The 25,497-nt window shown below is 42.6% G+C and overlaps 1 protein-coding gene across 4 annotated transcripts in view; it reads left to right on the top strand.

The window, feature by feature from the left end:
* The window catches only part of LOC126469854 (coiled-coil domain-containing protein 77-like), a 202,235-nt gene that overhangs the window by 142,539 nt on the left and 34,199 nt on the right, over nucleotides 1–25,497 (top strand). For all 4 annotated transcript variants that reach the window (XM_050097160.1, XM_050097161.1, XM_050097159.1 and 1 more), the window contains one exon: nucleotides 15,095–15,338. In XM_050097160.1, the coding sequence (XP_049953117.1) occupies nucleotides 15,095–15,338 (244 nt within the window). The remainder of the gene's footprint in view (nucleotides 1–15,094; nucleotides 15,339–25,497) is intronic.

The raw sequence follows: 25,497 nt of genomic DNA, 5'->3' as shown, positions 1-25,497 counted from the left end.
CAACTTTCTGATGTAAACTGGCAATACCTTCTAAAGCTTAACACACATGTAACTCACATGCCTTTATGTGTTAGTTCTTTTTGTTTGCTGTGTCCTGAGTGCTTTGCTATTCCGGATATTCTAACTATGAAAGCCATCATTTGTCTGAATCTCTTCGAGTTGGACCCTGATGTTGTTATTCAGATAGCCTTCTTCTGTAATAGAAAAATTTGTTTTAAGTGACATGTGATGTAACCCCGAATATTATTCTGTATGTTGCAAGAGACTGAAAATGACCAAAGTACAGGGTGTCCATAATTAAAGTCATGGTTTCAAAATGCTGTAGAAAGAGAACCACTGCTCAGAATGACGTCAAATTTGAACAGCATGTTATTGACACAGGGGGAAACATCATGGAACAAAAAGAATGTAATAAAAATTTTAGCACTAGATGGCCCCCTAAGCATCAATGGGGTCAGCTACAAATGACATGAATTGCAGTACGATGGCTAAGGTGTGAGTTGAACATTACTCCATCTGTATTCATCAATGTGTATGACTGTGTAAGTATGACAGTTAACAGTTGTGGTATTGTCAGTGGAGTAAGCCCATCCATCACAGCAACGTCATACCACATGGGATGTGAAAAAAATCAGTTTTTAATTGTACTGGGGCGAAAAATCACATAAAAAGGAAAATGACATCTGTTTCTAATTGTCGTGACACTGGTGCTAGACATGTTGAATATATTGTCCACCATTTTCTGCCACAAGTTGAAATCGAGAAATATCAAATTCCACAACAGATTGAAGTGTCTTGGGGATCGTGTTCAGAATTAGTTGTGCATTGCAAGCCTTCAATTCAGCTACATTCATAATTGGAGCACTGAACACAACATCTTTCAGATAACCCCGCAATCAGCAGTCTCACAAGATCAGGTGATGCGGACAGCCAGGCTGCAGGAAAATGACAACTGATAATTCTAACATTTCCGAAATACCTCTGCAGCAGCCACTTCACTTGCTGTGCAATGTACTAAGGAACACCATCTTTCATAAAAATGATCCTACCCACACATCCACACTGTTGAAGGATTGAAATGATGTCGGTGCTCGGAAGACTGTCATAGCATTTACCAGTGACAGAACAGGTAACAAAACCTACAGGATACATCTCCTTGAAAATATATGGCCCTGCAATAAACAAAACCATCAACTCGCACCAGTCACCTTTGCTGAATGAAGTGGTACTAGTTGATGTGCGTGCAGGTTTCCATTGCCGATATTCCGCAAACCTGCAGATTGACATGTCCTTGGAGGTGGAAATGTGCTTTGTCTGTCCAAACAATGGTCCATGGCCATTCATTGTCCAGATTCATACGAGCAAGAGATTCCAGAGTGAACTTTTGTCTTACTGGCAGGTCAGCAGGAAACAATTCCTGAACACAGGTGATTTTGTACGGATAGCCACGCAGGATGTTTTGTAGGATTTTATGCACCATGCTCACATGCATGTCCAATGTTCAGGCAGCTCCCTGTGCACTGCATGCATGTTCGCACACCATCACTCAGTCCTTCCTGCAGTGCTGTGTCCACATTTTTGATAGATGTCGGTTCAACTTCTTTCCTCTGTCTGCCATATTGCACTTCAAAAGAACTGGTCTTTTCGAATTTTTAAATCATATTCTCCAAACCCTTAGCGGTCATCAGACCAAGGCCTTTTTCCATACCCTTGAGTGTCCGGAACTTCTGCAGGGCTACTGGCACACCGTCACCATTCTTGTAAAAGAGGTTTACTAGCAGTGTGCGATCCTTCATGGAGTCATATTATGTAAATTGAAGGTGGAAGGGAAGAAAGGAAAGGAAAGCGAAGAAACTTGATGTCAGCTCCATCAGGACTTCATGCACAGAATCAGTGGTGATTCGTGAAAATGCATGCTGGACCAGGATTTGAACTGAGAATCTCTTGCTTACTAGACAGTTGCATTAACCACTGTGCCATATGGAACAGTGTTTATCGCAACTGTGTGGACTCTCTCAGTACGCCTCTTTACTGACTTATAGGACCACCAAGCACCACTTATCCGCAGTCCCCATACATGTATTCCATGTGTGCCACTTTGAGATTCCTGCAGTAGATCGAACATAATTGTACATCCATACTGAATGTGGTGGATTTATTGCCCATCGAGGCACCCAGTTATATAACTGATTCACCTCGATGGGCAATGAATCCACCACCTTAAGTTCAGATGCATAATTAAGTTCAATGTCATATGGGAATCTCAAAGTAGGGAGCATGAAGTACATGTATGGGGACTGCGGCTAGATGATGATTGGTGGAAATATGTGTTGGCTCAGAGGTGTACCGGGCTCAAATCTCAAGCTAGCACACATTTTCACTTGTTGTTGCCAATTCTGCATCAAGTCTTGATGCAGGTGACAGCAATAGTTCCTTCCCTTTCCTTTCCTCTCTCGCCCTCCACCTTCAATTTACATAATATGTACTGTAGCTGCAGATTTATTGTTGTGTCTGTTCATTCAGACATGTCCAAAAGTGCAGACAGCACACATTCCTGTAATTCATGTAGACAGTCATAATGGGCATCGGGCATCTCAGGTGCAAACTGAGGAACGGCCATGTATTGCACATCTGTTGGTGAGCATATTCTGATACTTAATTGTGGTCTGTTGGTAAAATTTTTGTTAGTGTGTGTGTGTGTGTGTGTGTGTGTGTGTGTGTGTGTGTGTGTGTTTGTGTGTTTTTGTGTTTGTTTTCTGTGACATTTTCCCCTGCGGAACTAGTATGCTGGTCAAATTTGACAGCATTCTGAGCAGTGGTTCTCTTTCTACACTGAAACTGACACTTGAATTACGGATGTCTTATGTGTGTTGCGATGTTGTTTGAAAATACAGGCACAGCATGTAATTACTGGACAACTGGGTGACTTCAGGTTGCCTAATAGAGCATGCCAGATTTGTGTATTACCTCTGGTAACTTTCACCTCAGCAGTGATGCACATCTTTGAACGATTTTCTTGTAAGTAAAACAAGTTAGCAACTCTATTTGCAATCACTTTGACTTCACTGTTAGTATCTTGTATAACTGTGCAAGTGTTCTCCAATATTACTGTGTCATTGTTGTCCATGACCTAACCCACTGAAATGAGACAAAATGTTGTTGCCACGTGTACATCACCTTTAGCTGTTACTTGTATAGTGCTGCGGCCTGTAAGCATTAAATTCTCTTTCATTTTTGTCACATGTGTGAACACTTTTGGATTGGTGTACATATGCGATGTGGATTGCACCAAAAAAGTTTTGGTGTTGCAAAACTTCTGAGCAGGCTCATTTATAAAGAAACAGTAGTGAGCCTCATTGACATTGTCCGCAGCTTGCACACTTAGTTTCTTCTTGAAAAAACACTCATCTTCTTTGCATCCCTTCTTGGTGCATTTGTACACTGATTTTTCCCTTTTTTAGTTTTTTTTAATTTTGTTCCAATTTGTCACTGTCATAGCAATTTTTGACTTGTCCTCGAAACATTTACCTGATTTAACGAACATCGCAGCACTTGCAGTTTTGCTGCCTTTCTGAATGCTTGCATTGTGTTCTTCCAAGAGTTTTACTTTCAGTGTCTTGACATCTGATAGATTGTCATGGGATTCAATAGCACATCTAAAATTTTCATAGTTGTGAATGCACAGATCGCATCTAGTTGAAGCAGTACCTGAAGTGATGTAGTGCGATTCCTTGGTGGCTTCAGCTCAGCATGATTGATGGATAAAATCAAGTCTGCTTTTGCTTTTCTGTCTGCCACTAGCCATGCTTTATATGTAGCATCTGCAGCAGCAAGCATTTCACCTTTGCCAGTCAGTGCAGATAATGGTGTTTCCAAATATTTGTCACCATATGTTGTTTTTGATGACTAATGCCTTGACTTGTATTCTCTAAGTCGCACGACTGCATATCCAGTCGAAATCCATGTACAGCAGTCGTGTGTGCCATATTTTTCATGTTAATAGATTTATTTATTTATGCACTTTTCAGCTTATGAATTTGTTTTCATCTAATCAAAAACTGTAACTCTTGCTGATGATGTAACTTGTCCCCATAACCTGTTGGGATGTGGTTTGAAAGTACAAGTACAACAAATAATTACTGAACAACTTTATTTTTAACTCACTGTGTGGAGAATAACACAGAACTAAGAACATTAGACTTGAGGAAGTATGCATATAGTGACATATATTACATGGTGGTAATATTTGAATCTCAACGGTGCTATACTTGCACCTTCCGAGGTAGAAATGTTAAATGTTGGCGATAATTCTAAAAGAAAAACAGACTTAATTGAGTTTCTGTGCGTGTTTTATTACATGGTCATAAAAATTTAGGTTTTAATCAACATGAATGCAATGAATGAATGAATGAATCAACATCAATGCAGTGAATAATGTTGAGGCAAATCAATTGTTAATTGGCAATGGGTGGGTTACTGGCCACACTTGAGTTCTCTAAGGCTTGTTCTGGTAAGTGAAATTATGCCTGAATTAACCATCGTCTCCCCCCCCCCCACCTCCCCCCCCCCAGCTGATCTCCATTCTACATAAATGACTGCAGAATTCATATACACACATAAATTTAATGTACCCAACAAAGCTACCCACTCTTAAGACCTCTGTAGATACGCATACCATGTTAAGTACTTTTGGCACAAACACCTGCATTTGCAGTTGTTGCGATGGAGAAACATTCAGAAACAATGTGATACAAATACAACTGAAATAGAGAGAACAGTAAATGAAATGCAAAACAAATCCTCTACTGGTTGGGATGAAATTTCCTCCAGTATCTTAAAAAAATGCAAACATCCCCCCCCCCCCCCCCATCTTCCTTGTACAGAGGCTAGAATAGGCCCGAGATATTCCTGCCTGTCGTAAGAGGTGACTAAAGGAGTCTCATACGTTTCAGCCTTTATGTGATGGTCCCCTGTTGGGTTTGACCTCCATCTTTCTAAATTTTCCCGAAGAGCGAGCCAACTGGGGAAGGGCACCTTACATGGTGCATAATATCCATCATGCATTGAGATCTTTAGCCCATTTTCTTGTCATCGCATTGTAGTCCCACTCGTTCTCCATCTCTTGGCAGAGGACACCTTCCTGGGTGCATTTTACACCATGCACTATGCAGGGTCGCTTTCTGCACTGACGATGACCACGGACTTCTTAGCACCTTATATCCAGCACGGTAGCCAGTCTGTTGTGGTGGGGCTGCCATGTACCCTGTTGGTTGTAGCCCCCTGACAACACAGGGATCACTCTGCTGATGCCTGCACCGTTAACTCCCCATGTATGCCATGAAGTATATGTCCACCTCCCTGGGGCATCGGGACTCCCGGCAATGGCCATCCTGCCAGGTGGCCCTTGCTGAGACTGGGTGGCACCTGTGGGAGGGACCCTGGTTGGAGTGGGTGGCATCAGGGCGGATGACATGCCATGAAGCGTAGTATGTCATCTCTTGATGGTGGTCCGCCAACAGCAGTCTCTAAGCAGGCAAAGTCAACTTCTGTGATAAGAAATATGACCCCAAATCATTCCCCTCCCTGGCCACACCATGGGAGGAATGCCCGGGTAAGGATGGCAGTGAAGCATATTCGCCCCGGTGCCTCGTATGTATGAGAGTTAATGGGGAATCTTTCATGTCCATGAAGCCTCAGTTTTTTGTAGAGCATTTGGAGGACAACTTTGGGGAGGTGGAGGGCTTATTCAAAATGCACTCTGGGTCAGTCTTGATAAAAACAGCATCCTCTGCCCAGTCACGGGCATTACTCGCTTGTGGCAAGTTGGGGGATGTTTCTGTTACCATCACGCCCCATAAGAGCTTAAATATGGTGCAGGGTATTATATTCCACAAGGACCTTCTTTTGCAGTCTGATGACAAGCTGTGCGCCAGTTTAGAGTGGCGAAGTGTTCATTTCGTCCTGCGTGTACATCAGGGTCCGAGGGATAATCAGGTTCCCACCAGTGCCTTCATCTTGGCCTTCGAGGGTGACAAATTGCCCGAGAAGGTCAAGGCGATGGTCTACCGCTGTGACGTCAAGCCATATATCCCTCCCCCAGTGCGGTGCTTTAAGTGCTGGAAGTTTGGCCATATGTCTTCCCGCTGTACTTCCAGCATCACATGTTGAGATTGTGGACGTCCATCACATCCTAATACTCCATGTGCCCTGCCTCCCATCTGTGTCATCTGCAGAGAACGTGATTCACCTTGCTTGCCAAACTGCAGGATTTTACAGAAAGAGAGGAAAATCATGGAATATAAGACCCCGGCCCGACTGACCTACACTGAGGCTAAGAGGAAATTTGAGTGCCTACGTCCTGTGGCTATGACCTCATCTTACACTGCCGCTACAAGAACAGTTGTCACCCCATCAGTTCTTAACATTCCCGTCGCCTCTCAGAACCAGAAGACTACACCTGCCCCCTTGATGGTGGGGAACACGTCCCTTCCTGTTGCTCCCACACCACCTACTTCGGGAGCAACACCTCCCAATTATCAGAGATATCAGTCCTCACTTGAGCTGGAGAAGTGTAAGTCTTCCTCGGCTACTCTCACTACGAAGGGGTCCTTTGGGTCACTCCCTTCCTAGGTTTCTGCTAGTGGGAAAGATTACAGAACCCAAAAGCAGCTGGTTGTAGGGCTTCATGTTCATCCTCAGTCACAGAGACTGAATCAGTGAAGTCCTCCCAGCCAGGGAATCCCAAGAAGCAGTGAGAGAAATTGAAAAAGAAGGTCCCCAAGACTAAAGGAATTGCGAAGGTACTCACACCACCGCTACCTACAAGCTCTGTGTCCGCAGATGAGGTAGAGGTTCTGGCGTCCGCTGAGGACCTGGATAAGGGCAACACAGGAAAAAACTGTCTGCGATGTATATCTTCCTCCAGATGGTGCGGTATCCCTGAATGTATTAACTGCACTGATTGATCAACTCCCTAAACCTTTCCTACTTTTGGGAGATTTTAATGCCCATTCCCCCTTTTGGGGTAGCACCATGCTTACTGGCTGAAGCAGAGATGTCAAAACTTTACTGTCTCAGTTTGACCTCTGCCTCTTAAATAGTGGGGCCGCCACACGTTTCAGTATGGCTCATGGTAGTTACTCGGTCATTGATTTATCCCTCTGCAGCCCAGGACTTCTCCCATCTATCCACTAGAGAGCACACGATGGCCCGTATGGTAGTGACCACTTCCCCATCTTCCTGTCACTGCCGTGGCTTCAGGCCCATGGATGCCTGCCCAGATGGGATTTAAACAAGGCAGACTGGGAAACTTTCACCTCTGCTGTCGAATGTCCCCCACATGGTAACTTTGATGTGATGGTTGAGCAGATGACTACAACAATTGTTTCTGTGGCAGAAAACACGATTCCTCACTATTTAGGGTGCCCCGGTGAAAGGCAGTCCCTTGGTGGTCGCCAGAAGTCGCTGAAGCAATTAAGGAGCTTCAGTAAGCTCTACACTGGTATAAATGGCACCCTCCCCTAGACCACCTCATAGCCTTTAAACAGCTCTATGCCCATGTTCACCATCTTATCAGACGACAGAAGCAGGAGTGTTGGGAGATATACGTCTCGACCATTGGATGTCATATGTCACCTTCCCAAGTCTGGGAAAAGATCAAACATGTTTTCGGGTACCAGATACCAACAGGTGTTCTCGGTATTAACATAAATGGCGTGTTATCTACTGATGCAAATGCAATTGCTGAGCACTTTGCTGAGCACTATGCTTGAGCCTCTGCATCGGAGAATTACCCCCTGCCTGTCACACTCTCAAACGGCGGCTGGAAGGGAAAATCCACTCGTTCACTACACGCCACAGTGAATCCTATAACGACCCATTTACAGAGTGGGAGCTCCTCAGTGGCCTTGCACATTGCCCTGACACAGCTCCTGGGCCAGATCGGATTCACAGTCATATGATTAAACATCTCTCATCTGACTACAAGCAACATCTCCTCATCATCTTCAAGCGGATCTGCTGCTATGGCACCTTTCCATTGCAATGGCGGGAGAGCACCATCATTCCGGTGATCAAACCCGGTAAGAACCTGCTTTTGATGGATAGCTATTGGCCCATAAGCCTCACCAACGTTCTTTGTAAGCTGCTGGAACGTATGGTGTTTTGGCGGTTGTGTTGGGTCCTGGAGTCACGTGGCCTACTGACTCCATGTCAGGGCGGCTTCCAACAGGGTCGCTCTACCACCGATAATCTTGTGTCCCTAGAGTCTGCCATCTGAACAGCCTTTTCCATACTCCAACACCTGGTTGCCGTCTCTTTTGTTTTACGAAAAGCGTATGACATCATATCCTTGCCACATTATACGAGTGGTGTCTCTAAGGCCCGCTTCCAATTTTTATCCAAAATTTCCTATTGCTTCGTACTTTCCATGTTCAAGTTGGTGCCTCCCATAGTTCCCCCCGTATCCAGGAGAATGGGGTCCCACAGGGCTCTGTATTGAGTGTCTCTCTATTTTTAGTGGCAGCAGCTGTAGGGCCGTCTGTCTCACCTTCTCTGTATGCAGACGACTTCTGCATTTCGTACTGCTCCAACAGTACTGGTGTTGCTGAGCGGCACTGACAAGGAGCCATCCACAAGACACAGTCATTGGCGCTAGCCCACGGTTTCCAGTTTTCGGCCTCAAAGTCGTGTGTTATGCACTTGTTGGCGTCGTACCGTTCATCCAGAACCAGAACTTTACCTTAATGACGATCCACCCACTGTAGTGGAGACATATCAGTTCTTAGGACTAATTTTTGACACCCGATTGACTTGGCTTCCTCACCTTCGTCAACTTAAGTGGAAGTGCTGGCAGTACCTCAATACTCTCCGCTGCCTGAGCAACACCAACTGGGGTGCAGATTGCTCTACACTGCTGCAGCTCTACAGAGCCCTTGTTCAATTCTGCCTTGACTACGGGAGTCTGGTTTGTGGTTCAGCAGCACCCTCAGTGTTGAGTTTACTCGACCCAGTGCACCACTGTGGGATTTGACTAGCGATGGGAGCTTTTAGGACGAGTCTGGTGACCAGCATCCTGGCGGAGGCTGGAGTGCCCCTTTTCCCACCCACAGCAGTTCATCTCTTGCATCAGCGGCCCAGGTCAGGGCTTACAATTGCCGTGCATGTCAGATCCCTTCTATCCGAACTGGAGTCCTTGCCTTTTCACCTATACTCAAGGTTCATTCGCGTACACCTCCATGGTGCACACTTAGGCCACGGCTTCACCTGGACCTTTCACATGGCCCAAAGGCCTCAGCTCACCCCACGGCTCTCTGCTGTCACTTCCTCTCGATTCTTGACATGTACCGAGGCCACGAAATGGTTTACACCAATGGCTCGATGGCTGATGGTCACGTCGGCTTCGTGTATGTTTATGGAGTACATATTGAACAGCATTCTTTGTCCCATTGCTGCAGTGTTTTTACTGCCAAGCTGGTGGCTATACCTTGTGCTCTTGAGTGCATCCGTTCATGCTCTGGGGAGTCATTTCTTCTGTGTTCTGACTCCTTGAGCAGTCTACAAGCTGTCAACGAGTGCTACCCTTGTCATCCTTTCGTAGCGACCATCCAGGAGCCCATCTATGCCCTGGAACAGTCCAGTTGTGCATTGGTGTTTGTGTGGACCCCAGGACACATCGGAATCCCAGGCAATGAACTTGCTGACACGCTGGCCAACCAGGCTACATGGAAACTGGGTATGGAGGTCAGCATTCCAATAACTGACCTGTGTTTGTTTTTACGCCAGGTTTTTCGGATTTGGGAGATGGAATGGCATATTTTCAGTATGCACAACAAACTGCGTGCCATTAAGGAGACTATGAATGTGTGGCAGTCCTCCATGCAGACCTTTCGCAGGGACTCTGTGGTTCTCTGCTGGCTTTGCATTGGCCATGCTTGGGTGACACACAGCTACCTTCTGCGCCGTGATGACCCACCTCAGTGTCGGTGCGGTGTCTGGCTGACAGTGGCCCATATCTTGGTGAGCTGCCCTTCTTTGGCTGCCCTGTGACGGACTCTGCAGGTACCGGACTCGTTGCCATTAATTTTAGCTGACAACGCTTCATTGGCTAATTTAGTTTTACGTTTTATATGTGACAGTGGATTTTATCATTCTATATAAGTTTTGGCACATGTTCTTTGTCCCTTTGTGTTCTCCACTCTAATGCTTTTAGGGCGGATGTTTTAATGTGTCGCAGAGTGGCTGGCTTTTCCTTTTTATTCTCATTGTCGGCCAGCCACGGTCATCTGCTCTCTTGTTTTTACCCCGTCTACCTGTTTCTTGCTTCTGTGGTGTTCTTTTCCTGTTTTGTCCATGGTGGTGTTGTTTGCCCTTCTGTCGTTCTTCTGGTTCTTCCTTTCTCCTGTTGTTGTGCTGTACGTCTCCTTTCTTTTCTCCTTTCCTTTGTGTAATTATTTTACCGGGAACACGGGACTGATGACCTTGCAGTTTGGTCCCTTCCCCTCCCCCTTTTAAACCAACCAACCAAATATTCACTCATCCCTGTTCTTCTTCAATTCTTCAATGAAAGTTTGAATAAAGGAGTGTTTCCATCTGAATTAAAATATACAGCAGTAAAGCCATTGGACAAAAAAAGGTAGTACTTACTACATCGAAAACTGTTGACCCATCAGCTTAATTCTGGTCATAAGCAAAGTATTAGAAAAGCTTACTGCAATAAGGTTAGAAAACTTTCTCGTCACAGATAGCATTACGAGAAACTCAGTATGGTTTTAGGAAAGGCTACTCAATAACATCTGCCATATTGATTTAGTAAATACAATATTTATGAAGTTACATGAATAAAAAAGGGTGGCATGTTTGTTCCTAGATCTATCATGTGCATCTACAATAGTATTTCACAAACTGCTACTTGATAAACTGAAAACATATTGTGTCAGCGGAACAGTTAAAAATATTTTACAGTCACACCTTCAAGACAGATGTCACACAGGTCACACACAAAGTGGTCAACATTATTAAGGTACAGCTCCTGTCCAGCCATACTAAAGTGTGGTTTGCCCCAAGGGTCAGTTCTGGGGCATTTGTCATTCACATTATATATCAATGATACACCCACAGAACACAACAGCAAGGTACTTTTAACTATGTGGACAGGAGTTGTTAACTGGGGAACCAATGCGAATGATCTGGTCCAAAATTGCTCATTGCTCTGGTGTCTAACTCGAATTGAAAAATTACTTTCAAAACAATCACTTAATCTTAAAACATCAGTAAAACAAGTCTAATGAAGTTCCAAATACACCTCAAACCAGATGGAGTGCAATGGAGTGTTATGTCTGATGATGATACAAAAATAAAATTGGATGATAAAACTACTTTCCTTGGTGTAATGCTAGACTGTCTTCTCTCCTGGGAGCATCACATTGACTTATTATGCCAAAAATTAAGAAAATCAATTTATACAATGAGGGCAATGCCACAAGTTCCCATATATGAGCGAATGAGCATTATATACTATGTTTTAGTGTGTACATGCCTCACATGTGGGCTTGAAGTAGGGGAGTGTGCTGATGCCAAGCATGTAAATAGCATATCCATCCTTCAAAAAAAGGCAGTGAAGATCATTTGTAAGCTTAGTTATAATGAGTCTTGCAAAGGAATATTCAAAAGTAAGAATCAACTAACACTGCCATCAATATATGTTTATAAAAAAGTTCAACTAATTTTAAAATACAAGCACTATAATAGTCTAAATAGTGATGTGCACATTTACAATACTTGGAGAGACTATGATTATAATGTGGAAAGACGTAACACAGAAAGTGCAGACGACAGCCCGTATTGCATGGAGATCAAATTTTATAACCAACTTACAAAAATTTATGAAGCTCAAGTGGAAAGTGATTTGAAATTGTCTGGAAGGAGTTTCTTATCAATAAATGTTTTTACTGTATTGAGGAATTCCTTTCAGAGGGGGACAATACTTTCATTTGTACAAATAGTATTTATATATACCAGTAATCAAGCAATATAACTTTTTTATCTTTATTGTCTGTAATTATTTGCACAAAGTTATGAGAGGAAGTGTAAAATATGTACACAATCCAAAACAAATCCTTGTGTTTGTCTATGGAGAATGGATGAATGAATGAATGAATGAATGAATGAATGAATGAATGGAGTATGCTCAGAGAACTGCAGGCCATAAAGATTGTGGTTCATGCTTGGTCAGAAGACAATGAAAAGAAAGGCATCCACTCTTCTGTAAGTAATACATGTTGTTATTTGGTAACCATTGCTTATTAAACTGATGGTGCCATAATATCCACATCTGTCAACACCTGCCTTGGAGTCTGAGGGTATTTTGCACATCTCATATCTCTTGTGTACCAGGTGGAATGGTTTTGTCATGGCTGGCTCTCTCAAGGATCTCAAAAATGCTGATGGAATGTCATCTGCTCCAGGTGCCTTGTTTAGAATTAGTTGTTTCAGCTTCACCAAAATTGCAAATAAATAAACATGTAATTAAAAAACATTTAGTGCTGCTCACAGCCATTTAAATCACAATTTGGTCTCCAAACCTTATTATCCCATACAATTTACACTGACGCCTGTGACATCACCTGACTTAGTTTCAATATGTTACATTACCTTTGTTTTACTTTTCTTATCCATCTTTGCAACCACATTTCAAGAGACTTTCCATTCTATTCCACTGATCCTTCATGTCCTTTGCCATTTCTGACAGAATTAAAAGGTCATCAGCAAACGTCAAAGTTTTTATTTCTTCTCTGTTAACTTCAATTCCCTTTCCAAATTTCTGTACAAGTTTCAGATAACCCATTTATTCCTGTATTTTATCCCTACTGTCAGATTTTCAAAAATTGTAGTCAAGCCAACAATGTCAAAAGGTTTCTCTAAATCTACAAATGCTATAAACTTATGTTAGCCTTTCTTTGGAACCCAAACATCTTCACTGACATTGGGTTCTACGTCTTTGCACTCTTCTGTAAGTAATACATGTTGTTATTTGGTAACCATTGCTTATTAAACTGATGGTGCCATAATATCCACATCTGTCAACACCTGTCTTGGAGTCTGAGGGTATTTTGCACATCTCATATCTCTTGTGTACCAGGTGGAATGGTTTTGTCATGGCTGGCTCTCTCAAGGATCTCAAAAATGCTGATGGAATGTCATCTGCTCCAGGTGCCTTGTTTAGAATTAGTTGTTTCAGCTCACTTTCAAATTCTTGTGGCATTGTAATATTTCCCCTCTAAACTTCATCTAATGTTTCTTGTCTTTCCTTAACATTGTCTTAAAGTTTGTTTCCTTTGTACAGCCCTATATATTCCTGCTACTTTTCCTTTCCTTCTTTGCTTGATACTGACTTCCTATATGAACTCTTGCTATTAATACAGGTGCTTCTTTTTTTTCCAAAGTTCTTTTAATTTCTCTGTAGCTGGCATCTACAGCTTTGCATTTCTCCTCTAGCCAGTCCTGCTTTGATATTTTGCACTTTCTTTCAATCTCATTTTTTAGATGTTTGTATTTTCTTTGCCAGCTTCATTTTCTGAATTTTTATGTTTTCTCCTTTCATTAATTACATTCAATATCTTGTGTGTTATCCAAGGATTTATAATTGACCTTTGCCTGTTCACCTATTTATTCTCGACTGCCTTCAGCATTTCATCACTGAAGCTACCTATTAACCTTTTATTGTATTCCTTTCACCTGATTCAGTCAGTTCTTGCCTAATGCTCCCTTTGAAACTATCAACAAGCTCTGTTTCATTGAACTTATCTAGGTTCCATCTCCTTTAATTGGTGTTTCTGCAATTTCTTCAGTTTTAATGTGCAGTTCATAACCAATAAATTGTGATTAGTGTTAACATCTGTAATTTAAAACCTGGTTTTTAAAAATCTCCTTCTTACCTTTATATAATCTATCTGAGACCTTTTCGTGTCTCCAGATCTCTTCACGTATACAACCTTATTTCGTAATTTTTAAATCAAGGGTTGGTAGTTAATAAATCAAGTTCTGTGCAGCAATCTACAATACAGCAGCTTCCACTTTTGTTCCTTCTAGTCCATGTTCTAGTATTAGTCCTATTTGTCTTTCTCTTCTTTTCTCTACTATTGAATTCCAGTACTCGATGCCGTCATCATCAAACCATACAGTAGAGCTGCATGTCCTCTGGAAATATAAATGTTTCCCCTTGATTTCAGCCATTGGCAGTGCCAACATAGTAAGGCCATACAAATTAACATAACAAGGCCAAATCGGTTAATTATCCAGACTGCTACCTTTCTTTTGGAGCCATATCTCAATCAGGCTTCTCTACAGATAGCCCTCTAATGTGCTGCATTGTAAGTGACATACGCGAGAATGATACAGTGCTGAAACTTTGTGGAACTTGCCAAGAATTGTGTAGAAAGTGACTGTGAGTGAAATGCCAGCACTTTATTGCAGTACTGATTCTGACTGGAAAAATACTTCATACGTTTTACACAAATAAAAAAATCAATGTTTCTTATTTGATTTGATATTTCTTTTTCTTCTCCTCTCCTCTCCTCTCCTCTCCTCTCCTCTCCTCTCCTCTCCTCTCCTCTCCTCTCCTCTCCTGCCTCCTGTCCCCTTTGGAATGTGGGTGTATTCCTCCAAATACTGGTGTTTGTGCTGCATCCTATATTACAATTCAAACATTAAATGTGAAATTAGGTTAGAAAAAGAATGGTGATTTAAAGATACATGTTGCTGTATTATAGTTCTGGTTGCTAATGGTCTCACCCTTCTCACTAAATCTATCCTCATCACACTAATGTTTATAATAAAAGGTAGAAGAAAGATAATCCTTCATTTATATAAAAATTCATTTGCTCAAATTATCAACTGTAACATATCTGTAAATGTGACATATTCCTCAAAATTACTGAAACATTTATTAAAATATCAAGGAAACTGTCTAAATATGATAACTTTTGAAAGTTATATTCACACACTTAAATTCCCCAGTTCCAAACTAATTGTGTGAGCCTTATTGACACACCTGCACTTACTATTTCCTGTTTTCTTTATAACTTTTTTGTTGCAGGTAAAGTAGGAAAGAAAGCTACAAAAATAATGAATGCAAAAGAAAGATGTGCAGTCAAAGGAGGAGAAAGCATGAGCACAGTTTCAAAGGAAAGTCTGAAACATCTCACAGAATTATACAAAGAAACATGCAAGCGATATGAAGATTATATACGTAACTTGATGGAGTTCTGTGAAGAGGCTGAAATTGAAGAAATAAATCGACAAAAAACCATTGAAAACTTGAAAACATTATTGGAAGCACGGTAATTCACTTTTTTATGGTATGTTGTTGGTAGAGACCTGGAAATGTAGTATCTATTTTTGGCAAAATTTGGATATAATATTTTCTTTTTAAATGATTACACATAAAAATGAAACTGGCTATTTTATAAAGGAGGAGGAAAAAAGATGGTGGCTGGGGAGGTTTTTTGATTGGACTGTTTGCTTCTGCAAAAATTTCAACATTTATGTTCTTCTTTTGGCTGTATTTAATTTTCAGCAAATGATTGTTTCTGTTGAGAAGCAGCAGCATTTTTCTACCTGTGAACTCAGTGCATCTCCAATGTGAGGTGTTTCTAGACATTATTTTTCTGTATACTGCCCAATTTGTTAGTTACAACATCAGCAGAATATTAATTTTGGCTCTTTGTGGGCATTCATAGCAGTGCTACAATTAGAATGGACAAAGTACTTAGTGTAGAAGTAGAACCAAAAATAACTCTATTTGCATGTTAGGGGAAGAATTTCAGTGCAGTGAAAATACATTGACAGATTTTGTTTTCTGGTTACTGTAGTGCAGAGTGTAGGCACTACAGACTAGCAGTCTGCCATGTGCACAAAAAATTAGAATTTTGACTGCCAGAGGGGAGAGCAGCGGTGTGGGGAAAGAAGCCCTGCCTCACTCTCGAGCCCATGTTCTGTGTTCCTGTGAAAGCAGAACTGACTCATTAAGGCTTTCGTGGCCACTTGTTGACAAACTGCCTATTGGCTTCTGTCTCGGGTTCTTCGGCTGACGTTCATGTAATGATTTTACTGATGTTTCACCAGCACGAGTGGATGGCATTGTCAAAGCTTCAGCCTCCATTGCTGGTGGTGAACTGGTGCCAAGCTCGCAGCTGCAGACTATATGTACCTGGCACGCCAACGTCCGAAATAAAATTTGCCAATGTGGGAGTTCTGGCTGTAGAGAACCACTATCACACGCGCTTGTTCAGAGAAGCTGTAGAAATACAAAAACACATGAACAGTTTCAATAAGAAAGAGGAAAGCCTTAAGTTAAATTCATCCTGGCTTCCCGTACTGCAGTGAATGACCGTCACAGGTAGCAAGAGGAGAACTGCACCTGAAATGACCGAGGAGAAGCCCTCAGACATTGGCACGCCAGGTAAATTTAGTCTGCGGCCGTGAGCTCAGCTCGAGTTCACCACCGGCGGTGGAGGGTGAAGTTTTGACAATGCCAGCCACTCGTGCTGGCGAAATGTCAGTCAAATCATTACATAAACGTCGGCCGAAGAACCCAAGACAGAAGCCAATAGGCAGTTTGTCAGAACTGACTCATAGTCACAGTATTAGCCAATCCCTTCTGGTGTTCTGAGGGTCATAATCAAAATTCATGGTGGACCAAGATTAGTCTTCTCACTCATTTCAAAATAAGAAAAGAAAATGACGAACAACACCCAACTCAAAGCATTTGGTAAGGGCTACGGGGCAATAGTCAAATAACCCACCCTAAAGAAATAGCAAACTTTGTTAATGTTTGCTTCAACAACATTGTTAAGAAATTACAACACAAATTTCCAGGCACATATGTCTTACCCACCCAGGATGAACCACCAAATTCTTTGGTACTCTGGAGCCCCAGCCTTTACAGCACCTCATGCCTTTCCATGTTACATGTCTGTCTTCCTGCTATTCTTTTTCCTCTCCTTTGGGAGACATGTTTTGTGTATTTTCGGGAATGCATTCTGAAGGTTTGGTTGCCTGGCATCGCAACAGTCCTTTGCCTGTTTTTTCCTTCTTTCTTCATGCTCCATCTCTTTTCCTTCTTCTGCTTCAGCAGTTGAGGTCTTTGTTTCTTCTTCCTCCCTGTGAACTCCTGAAGGCTAGCTCATGCATTTGACACATAACAGGTGACTGGGTAATGTATACTTTCTTCTCCAGGTTGACAGATAGGATTGGGTTCACCCTTACCCCCAGCACAGACTGGAGCCAGGGAGGGGTGATTGCCTGAGCTTTTATCTTCCCAATTGCCATGTGGTCCCTCTGTCTGGAGCTCAAGGTGTAACATGAGGTGTGAACAACCAGCTAAGGTGGGTTAGCCCCCAATCTGAGGGGGGTCCCAATCGGAAGGAATGTGCCATCGGAGAGAGTGTCAAACATGTTTTTTTTTTTTTTTTTTAAACAATGATGCAATTGTCTAATAAACGTAAATGGATTGAGACTAATGATTAAATGATTCTCCCAGCTGCATCTCAGTTCCTCATGGTGTCACACATTGGAGAAGGCCAGTCTTTTGCTACAGTGAATCTGTTTATTATTCAGAAATGTGTTGATGCAATTACAGGCCCTGTGAAGTCCTGCTCTCACTTACGTAATGGGACTTTGCTTCTGGAGACCAATTCTGGTACCACGCACTGTGGATTTTGAACCCGTGCCAGATGGCATGGACGTCGAAGACCCCTAGAGGTCTCTGCATCATCGCGCAGTAAGGCGTGACGGCGCATGCCTCCTGGACCATGTTTAATGTGAAGGCACCACAGTGGAACATGTAGTCCCAGTGGCCAATAGCGGCATCCCCGATCATGTGTTTAAGCGCCTGCCTCTCGCTCAGCCAGTCAGTCTGATCTTTGCTTGCGACTATTGACATCTCGCCTCAGACAGCGTATTTACGTTACTTTGTTCTGTGTACGAGTGGATGTGGTTGATTCATGAGGTCTTCTTGTGACTCCGTTGTTTCTTGCTTGTTGTGGTTCATAAGGTCTCGCTCGGTTGTCCTTTGTTGTTTGTGTCCGTCCTCTCCTGTTTGTGTTGTTGTTCGCGGCAACCCCGCAGCTGTTCCGGTCGCAGTTACAACACCAATTGTGATTTTCAAGCCCAGCAACTACTTCCAGCTTCACTCCTCCATGGATATCCTGTTCATGTTGAGACCCATTGTATGCTGAATTCTTCATGTGTTGTTAATTACTTGATGGTCTGACCAAAAGGGAAATCCAACATTATCTCTCTGATAATGACATCACTGTGGTCTATCGGGTAATGAAAAAGGTTGATGAAAACTTGGTACCTACACCCTATCTTTTTCCCATCTTTGATCGAGTTGTGCTTCCATCGAAGATTAAGGCAGGCTATGATGCCATCATGGTCCGACTATACGTTCCAAACCCGATGCATTGCTGCCAGTGTCAACATTATAACCCCACTCACGAGTCCTGTCAAAACACGGCCAATTGTATTACTTGTGGTAGAGATACTCATGAGAGTGATTGCCCACCTACGTCTCTACAATGTATCATTTGTAATGGCGACCATGCTGCCTTATTTCGTGAGTATTCTTTGTATCTCGATGAGCAGGTTGTTCAGGAGATCTGAGTGAAGGAAAAAATTCCGTACCCTGTCGTCTGCAAGTTGTTACCTAGTTGAAACCCCTGCATTATATCATCTGGCACTTATAGTACTATTCTGCCTACGCCTTGCTCCACAGAGTACATGGCCGTGCAGAGTTGTGATCTCCAATTCTGTATTGCAGCTGTGAAATCACCCTGTATCATAGTAGCATCCCCATCTCCTTCTCCTATTGCTGCACATCAAGGCACGAAATCTTTGCCCTCTGCGGTGGCGAAATCACCTGCTACACAACTGGGAGGCCAGAAAGGACAAAGGGAACACTCCCGTGATGAATTCTTACATCTCTTTAGCCAACAAATGTCTGGGGCTTTGTCAGCCAACCATAAAAGCTCTAAGAAATTGAACAAAGGCAAACAGTCTTCTCCTTCCCTGAGTTGGAGATCCCCTTCAAGAATGCTGCCATGTGATACCCTCATCTGGCCAACCTCCATTTCACTGGTGCACTGCCTAGCATTTTTCTACCCTGGAGTCTCCAGGCTGATCCAGGGAGAATGCTGACACCTCTGTAGATTTCATGGAACAGGATCCTCTGCAACCTGTAGCAGGGAGTCTTCGAAGGCTGGCACTTGGCAGCTGCCTAGGTGACTGCCTTGTTTGTTCCCTCCTCCCCATTCCCCATTATGACTCTTCTCCAATGGAGCATTTGTGGCATTACATCCAACAAGGTGAAATCATGGCTGCTCTGGAATTGCAGCGTCTGATTGTTTTCCGCTTCCAAGAAATGAAATATCATCCTTGTGATCTCTTTGACGTCTTGTGTTTCCTTCTAGTCTGCTTTGATCTTCTCCCTGAGGATGGTGTTCCATCTCACAGGGGAGTCATGGTGCTGATCAGGGATGATGTCTATAGCCAAATCATCTCATTGAACACCCAGCTGCAAGCTGCTGCAGTCCACATTTTCCTTTCTCGTTACACCTTTATTTATTTATTTATTTATTTACATGTCAAGTTCCATAGGACCAAATTGAAGAGCAAATCTCCAAGGTCATGGAATGTGTCAGTACATGAAATTACAATGTAAAAGTAATAAAAGATAAAAATAAAATGTTCATGAACCCAAAATAAGTCAAGCCACAAGTTTAAGTAAAAGCAATCAACAATACATCATAAGAATCGTTTTAATTTTTCAAAGAACTCCTCGACAGAAGAGAAGGATTGACCCATGAGGAAAATCTTCAGTTTCTTTAAGATTTTTGAATTATTGTGGTAGCTTATTGAAAATGGATGCGGCAGTATACTGCACACCTTTCTTCACGAGAGTTACGGAAGTCCGATCCAAATGCAGGTTTGATTTCTGCCGGGTATTAACTGAGTGAAAGCTGCTTATCCTTGGGAATAAGCTGATATTGTTAACGAGAAATGACAGTAGTACCCATTTCTGATCCAAAAATATCCTTTTAGAATGGGAAGAGTTACCCAAAAATATAATACCATATGACATAAGCGAATGAAAATAAGCAAATTAGACTAATTTTCGTGTCAAACGATCACTTACTTCAGATACTGTTCGAATAGTAGAAATGGCAGCATTATGTCTTTGAATGAACGTGGGATTTCTATGACAGTTTACTATCCATATGAACACCTAGAAATCTGAACTGTTCAGTTTCACTAATCATATGCTCATTCTGTGAAATTAAAATGTCAGGCTTTGTTGTATTTTGTGATCAACACAATCAAACACCTTAGTTAAATAAAAAAATATGCCTAGTGTTCGAAACCTTTTCTTTAACCCATCCATTACGTAGCAGAGAAAAGAGAATATAGCATTTTCAGTTGTTAAACAACTTCTAAAGCCAAACTGTACATTTGATAGCAAATTGTGTTATATAAAATCATCAATTATCCTTACATGCACAGCCTTTTCAATAACTTTAGCAAACACTGATGGCATAGGAATAGGTCTAAAATTGTCTACATTATCCATTTCTCTCTTTTTATAAAGGCTTTACTACTGAGTGCTTTAATCATTCAGAAGACTGACTATTCCTAAATGAAAAATTACAAATATGGCTAAGTACAGGGCTAACATGTGCAGCACAGTACTTTAATATTCTGCTAGGCACTACATCATATCCATGAAAGTCTTTAGTCTTCAATGATTTAATTATTGATTCAATCTCTTCCTTGTCTGTATCACAGAGGAGTCTTTCAGACACCAATCTGGGAAAATGCATTTGCCAAGAGAGTTATAACATTTCCCGTAGAAACTAAATTTTTATTTAATTCGCCAGCAATTCTCAGAAAATGATGGTTAAATACTGTACATATATCTGATTTATCAGTAACAGAAATATTTTTACTACAAACTGACTTTATATTGCTGACTTTGTGCTGCTGACCAAACACTTCCTTCACAACTGACCATATGGTTTTAATTTTATCTTGTGTATTAGCTATTATATTTGGATACCACATACTCTTTGCCTTCCTAATAACTTTTTTTAGCACCTTACAGTACTGTCTGTAATGGGCTACTGTAGCTGATTGTAACTACTTGTAACATTTTGATATAATTCCCGCTTTGTTCTACATAATATCCTTATCGCATTAGTCAGCCACCCAGGCTGCCTTTTACTGCTAATACCCTGTTTAGAACATTCTAATCGAAAGCAACTCTCAGAAAGCATGAGAAATGTGTTAAGGAAAGCATTATATTTGTCATCTATGTCGTAGGCTCTATAAACATCCTGTCAATCTTGTTCCTTGACAAGGTTTAAAAAACTCTCTATTACCATTGGATTAGCTTTCGTACATACTTTGTAATTATATGTGACATTTGCTTGAGTAGAAAAGCCTTTTACTGTTAAAATTTGTGCATCATAATCTGGGAGGCCGTCACCCTTTTACTAACAGAATGCCCATCTAGTAATGAAGAATGAGTAAAAATATTGTCTATGGCTGTGCTACTGTTCCTCTGCACCCTACTTTGAAAAAGCACAGTCTGCATCAGCTCAAATGAATTTAGGAGATCTAACAACACCCTTTTTCTTGCACAATCATATAGAAAATTAATATTGAAGTCACCATGTATAACTAATTTCTGGTACCTCCTATAAAGTGAACCAAGAACACTCTCTGGCTTGACCAGAAATGCTCTGAAGTCAGAGCTAGGGAATCTACTAACAACAATTAGAAGTTTAGTTTCACTAAATTCAACTGCCCCTGCACAACATTCAAATATATGTTCAGTGCAGCATCATGATACATCTATGGAGCCAAATGGAATATTGTTTTTTAGGTACATGTCCACTCCCTCACTCTGCAAGGAACTCCTTGAAAAACAGCCAGCAAAGGAAGCCTCTGAATTGTCAAATTGTTAAAGTGGAGCTCCGATATATCAATGTTTTCACAGTCAACATCTATAAGCAGTTAACTAACATTCTCTGTATTGTGACTCGCCGATCTTTCAAAGTGCCGCCTCACAGTTACGTGCATCCTCTACATGCGGCGCTGTCTGCCAGCCATGCAGCAGCCGCGCCACCTAAGTGACCAGCCAGCCAGCGGCCGCTAGACTTGGACTCAGTGCCGATGTGACTGTTACCGTGTACACATGTCTTACTTTGTCTACTTGCTCTGTGACTTACATGTATTGTGTCATCTTTGAAAGATATGGGTTCAACTTGACGTTATAACAATTCGCGATGAGGTAGTGGATTTTTTCTTTTCGTCATTGACCCGCAGGTTTCCATGGCTACTTTAGAGCAACTTTTGCAAGGTCTCATAGAACAGCAAACGCTTCTCACGAATGTGATTCGTGGTTTCGTCATGGCATCAAATGCGGGGCGTCTCTCGTCGTTGTCTCCACCTCGTTTTCCTCCTTACGACGAGACGGCGGAAGACTGGTCCGATTACGAAAAACATCTTCGACAGCACTTCTTGGCATTTCATGTCGCGGACGAACAAACATGTAAGTCTCTGTTCCTTTCATGGATTTCACCTCAAATGTATCGGTTGTTGTCGCAATTGGCTCCTTTGAAAGATCCTGCATCTTTGTCCTTTGCTGAAATGTGCTCACTTCTGTCCATCTATTTTCAAAAGCAAACACATGTGGTAGCCTCTTGTGTTACCTTTTATCATTGTCAAAAACAACCGAATCAATCATATCGTGCTTGGGCTCCTGAACTTTACGGCCTCAGTAGAAAGTGTCAATTTGTTACTGAAGTTCATAAAGAATCCTACGCTGATTCCATGGTACGGGATGCTATTATCCGGCAATGTGCCCTTCAGTTGGCAAATCTGACTCTAGATGAAGTCCTATCCATGGCACAGTCTTTTGAAATTTCTCGCGCCGCTGGAGCGCAAATAGAGGTGTGGGGTGATGTCGGGGAAATACAACCTCTGTGCGCTGTTAACTACACGTGCGGCATGTCCCCGCCGGCCGACATGGCCGCAGTACACTCCCAAGCACAGCCTCAGCCTAACCGTAAACAAACCTCTAAGAAACTGCAGCAAAACCCCCAGCAACTTCCTTCATGTCCGTGGTGTTTTACGAAACATTCACGGGAGGATTGTTGCCAACGTTGGGCCGTGTGTCACAACTGCAAAAAGAAGGGTCATGTGTCATCCGTTTGCAAATTCGACTGCATACATGATGTTCATGAACATGATGCTGATTCTGATTCTGTGTTGTCTGTCAATTGTACCTCTTCCCTTTCATGGAAGTAATTCCTCAATGTCCAAATACTTGGTCGAGATGTTTGCATGCAGGTGGATACTGGTTCTGCTGCCACTATCATCAATTCTCAGACATATCTTCAGTTGGGTTCTCCAATCCTGTCACCTGTCACTAGGCAATTACGGACTTACAATAAACAGAAGATTTCTCACTTGGGATAATTTGATGCTGAGGTATCTTACAAATCTGTCGTTCGCACTGTTCCCATATTTGTGGTTGACCATAGTAACGCGGAGAATCTTTTTGGTTTTGATGCCTTTCGCGTTTTTGGGTTCTCCATAGATGACTCTGTCAATATCGTCTCTGATGCTAATCCTTATGCTCACTTGGACTCCTTGTCGACGACATTTTAATCCCTTTTTTCTCCTAGGTTAAGCCATGCAAACGACTTTGAAGCTCATATCACGCTCAAACCCACTGCTCGACCTAGGTTTTTTCGGGCTCGGCCCACTCCTGTGGCCCTTCGTGATCGGGTCAAACAGGAGCTGGATCGTCTCACTGCTTCAGGGGTCTTGTTTCCTGTCACTTCCAGTGAGTGGTCCTCTCTTGTCATTGTCGTTGCTTAGCCCAATGGCGATATTCGTCTCTGTGGCGATTTTAAAGCCACTGTAAATGCTCAATGCCTCATCGACACTTACCCTATGCCCCGACCTGAAGAATTGTTCACTAAACTTGTTGGAGGCCAGTATGTTTCTAAAACTGACCTGTCAGAAGCTTATCATCAACTTCCTCTCGACTCTGCTTCCCAGCAGTTTCTGGTCCTTAACACCGCCTTTTGGCCTCTATCAATACCAATGATTGCCATTCGTGGTTGCCAGCACCCCTGCTCTCTTTCAGCGATTCTTGGAACAATTATCGCTCCCTGTCCCTGGGTGTATCAATTACATGGACGACATTGTTGTCACTGACTCCACCACTGAAGAACATCTTCAGAATCTCCACTCACTTTTTCATGTCTTACAGAATGCCGGTCTTAAGTGTAATCTCCAGAAATCACAATTTTTTCAGGCATCTATCACATACTTGGGGTTCCAACTCTCTCGGGATGCTATTCGTCCGCTTCAGCAAACTGTCGCTGCGATCGATGCCTTCCCTCGCCCTACATCTGTTAAGGAACTGCAGGCCTTCTTGGGGAAAATAGCATACTATCACAGGTTTTTACCATCTGCGGCTTCGGTGGCTCAGCCGTTGCATCGCCTGTTGCATAAAAATGTGCCCTTTCATTGGTCCGCATTGTGCGATGCGGCTTTCCAGAAATTGAAGACTATGCTGAAACAGGCCCCGTGCCTGGCTACTTATCGACCTGGCCAACATCTCGTTCTTGCCACGGATGCCTCTCAATACGGTGTTGGTGCAGTCCTTGCGCACCGTTTTCCTGACAGTTCTGAACAACCTATTACATGTGCCTCCAAAACACTCACGGATGCCCAACAAAAATATTCTCAAATTGAAAAAGAAGCCTTGGCCATTATTTATGCTCTTCATAAGTTTGGTGTTTTTCCCTATGGATCCAAATTTGATCTTGTTACGGACCACAAACCACTTGTTTCCTTGTTTCATCCATCAATGTCACTTCCCGACAAGGCTGCACACCGCCTCCAGCGTTGGGCTCTTTACTTGTCTTGTTTCAATTATGAGATTCATTTCCAGCCGACGGCTCAACATACAAATGCTGATGCACTGTCTCACCTTCCCATGGGTCCTGATCTGGCATTTAATAGGGACGAACTTTTGTGTTTCCACCTGGATGTTGCCGAGCAGCAGGTTGTGGATGGGTTCCCCATCACTGGGTACCGGCTGGCGGCTGCTACGGGTTCTGACCCTACCCGCTCCTGGGTTTTAAGCTGTATTCAGAAGGGTTGGCCAGATCGTCCGTCCGCTAAGACTTCTGATCCGTTGCTGAACTACCACGCTTTGTGTTACTGCCTCACGGCTAGGGATGGTGTTATCCTCCTTTCCACTGAAAATGCTTCGCTACGTGTTGTGGTACCTGTGTCTTTGTGTGCTTCGGTCTTGCGCCTCCTTCACCAAGGGCACTGGGGTGTCTCTCGCACAAAATCTCTTGCGCACCATCATGTGTACTGGCCCGGCATCGACTCTGAAATTGCACACATGGCCGC

Source organism: Schistocerca serialis, chromosome 3, assembly GCF_023864345.2.
Source record: "Schistocerca serialis cubense isolate TAMUIC-IGC-003099 chromosome 3, iqSchSeri2.2, whole genome shotgun sequence".
NCBI classification, from domain to species: Eukaryota; Metazoa; Arthropoda; class Insecta; order Orthoptera; family Acrididae; genus Schistocerca; species Schistocerca serialis.
This window is presented reverse-complemented; position numbering and strand designations above follow the sequence as displayed.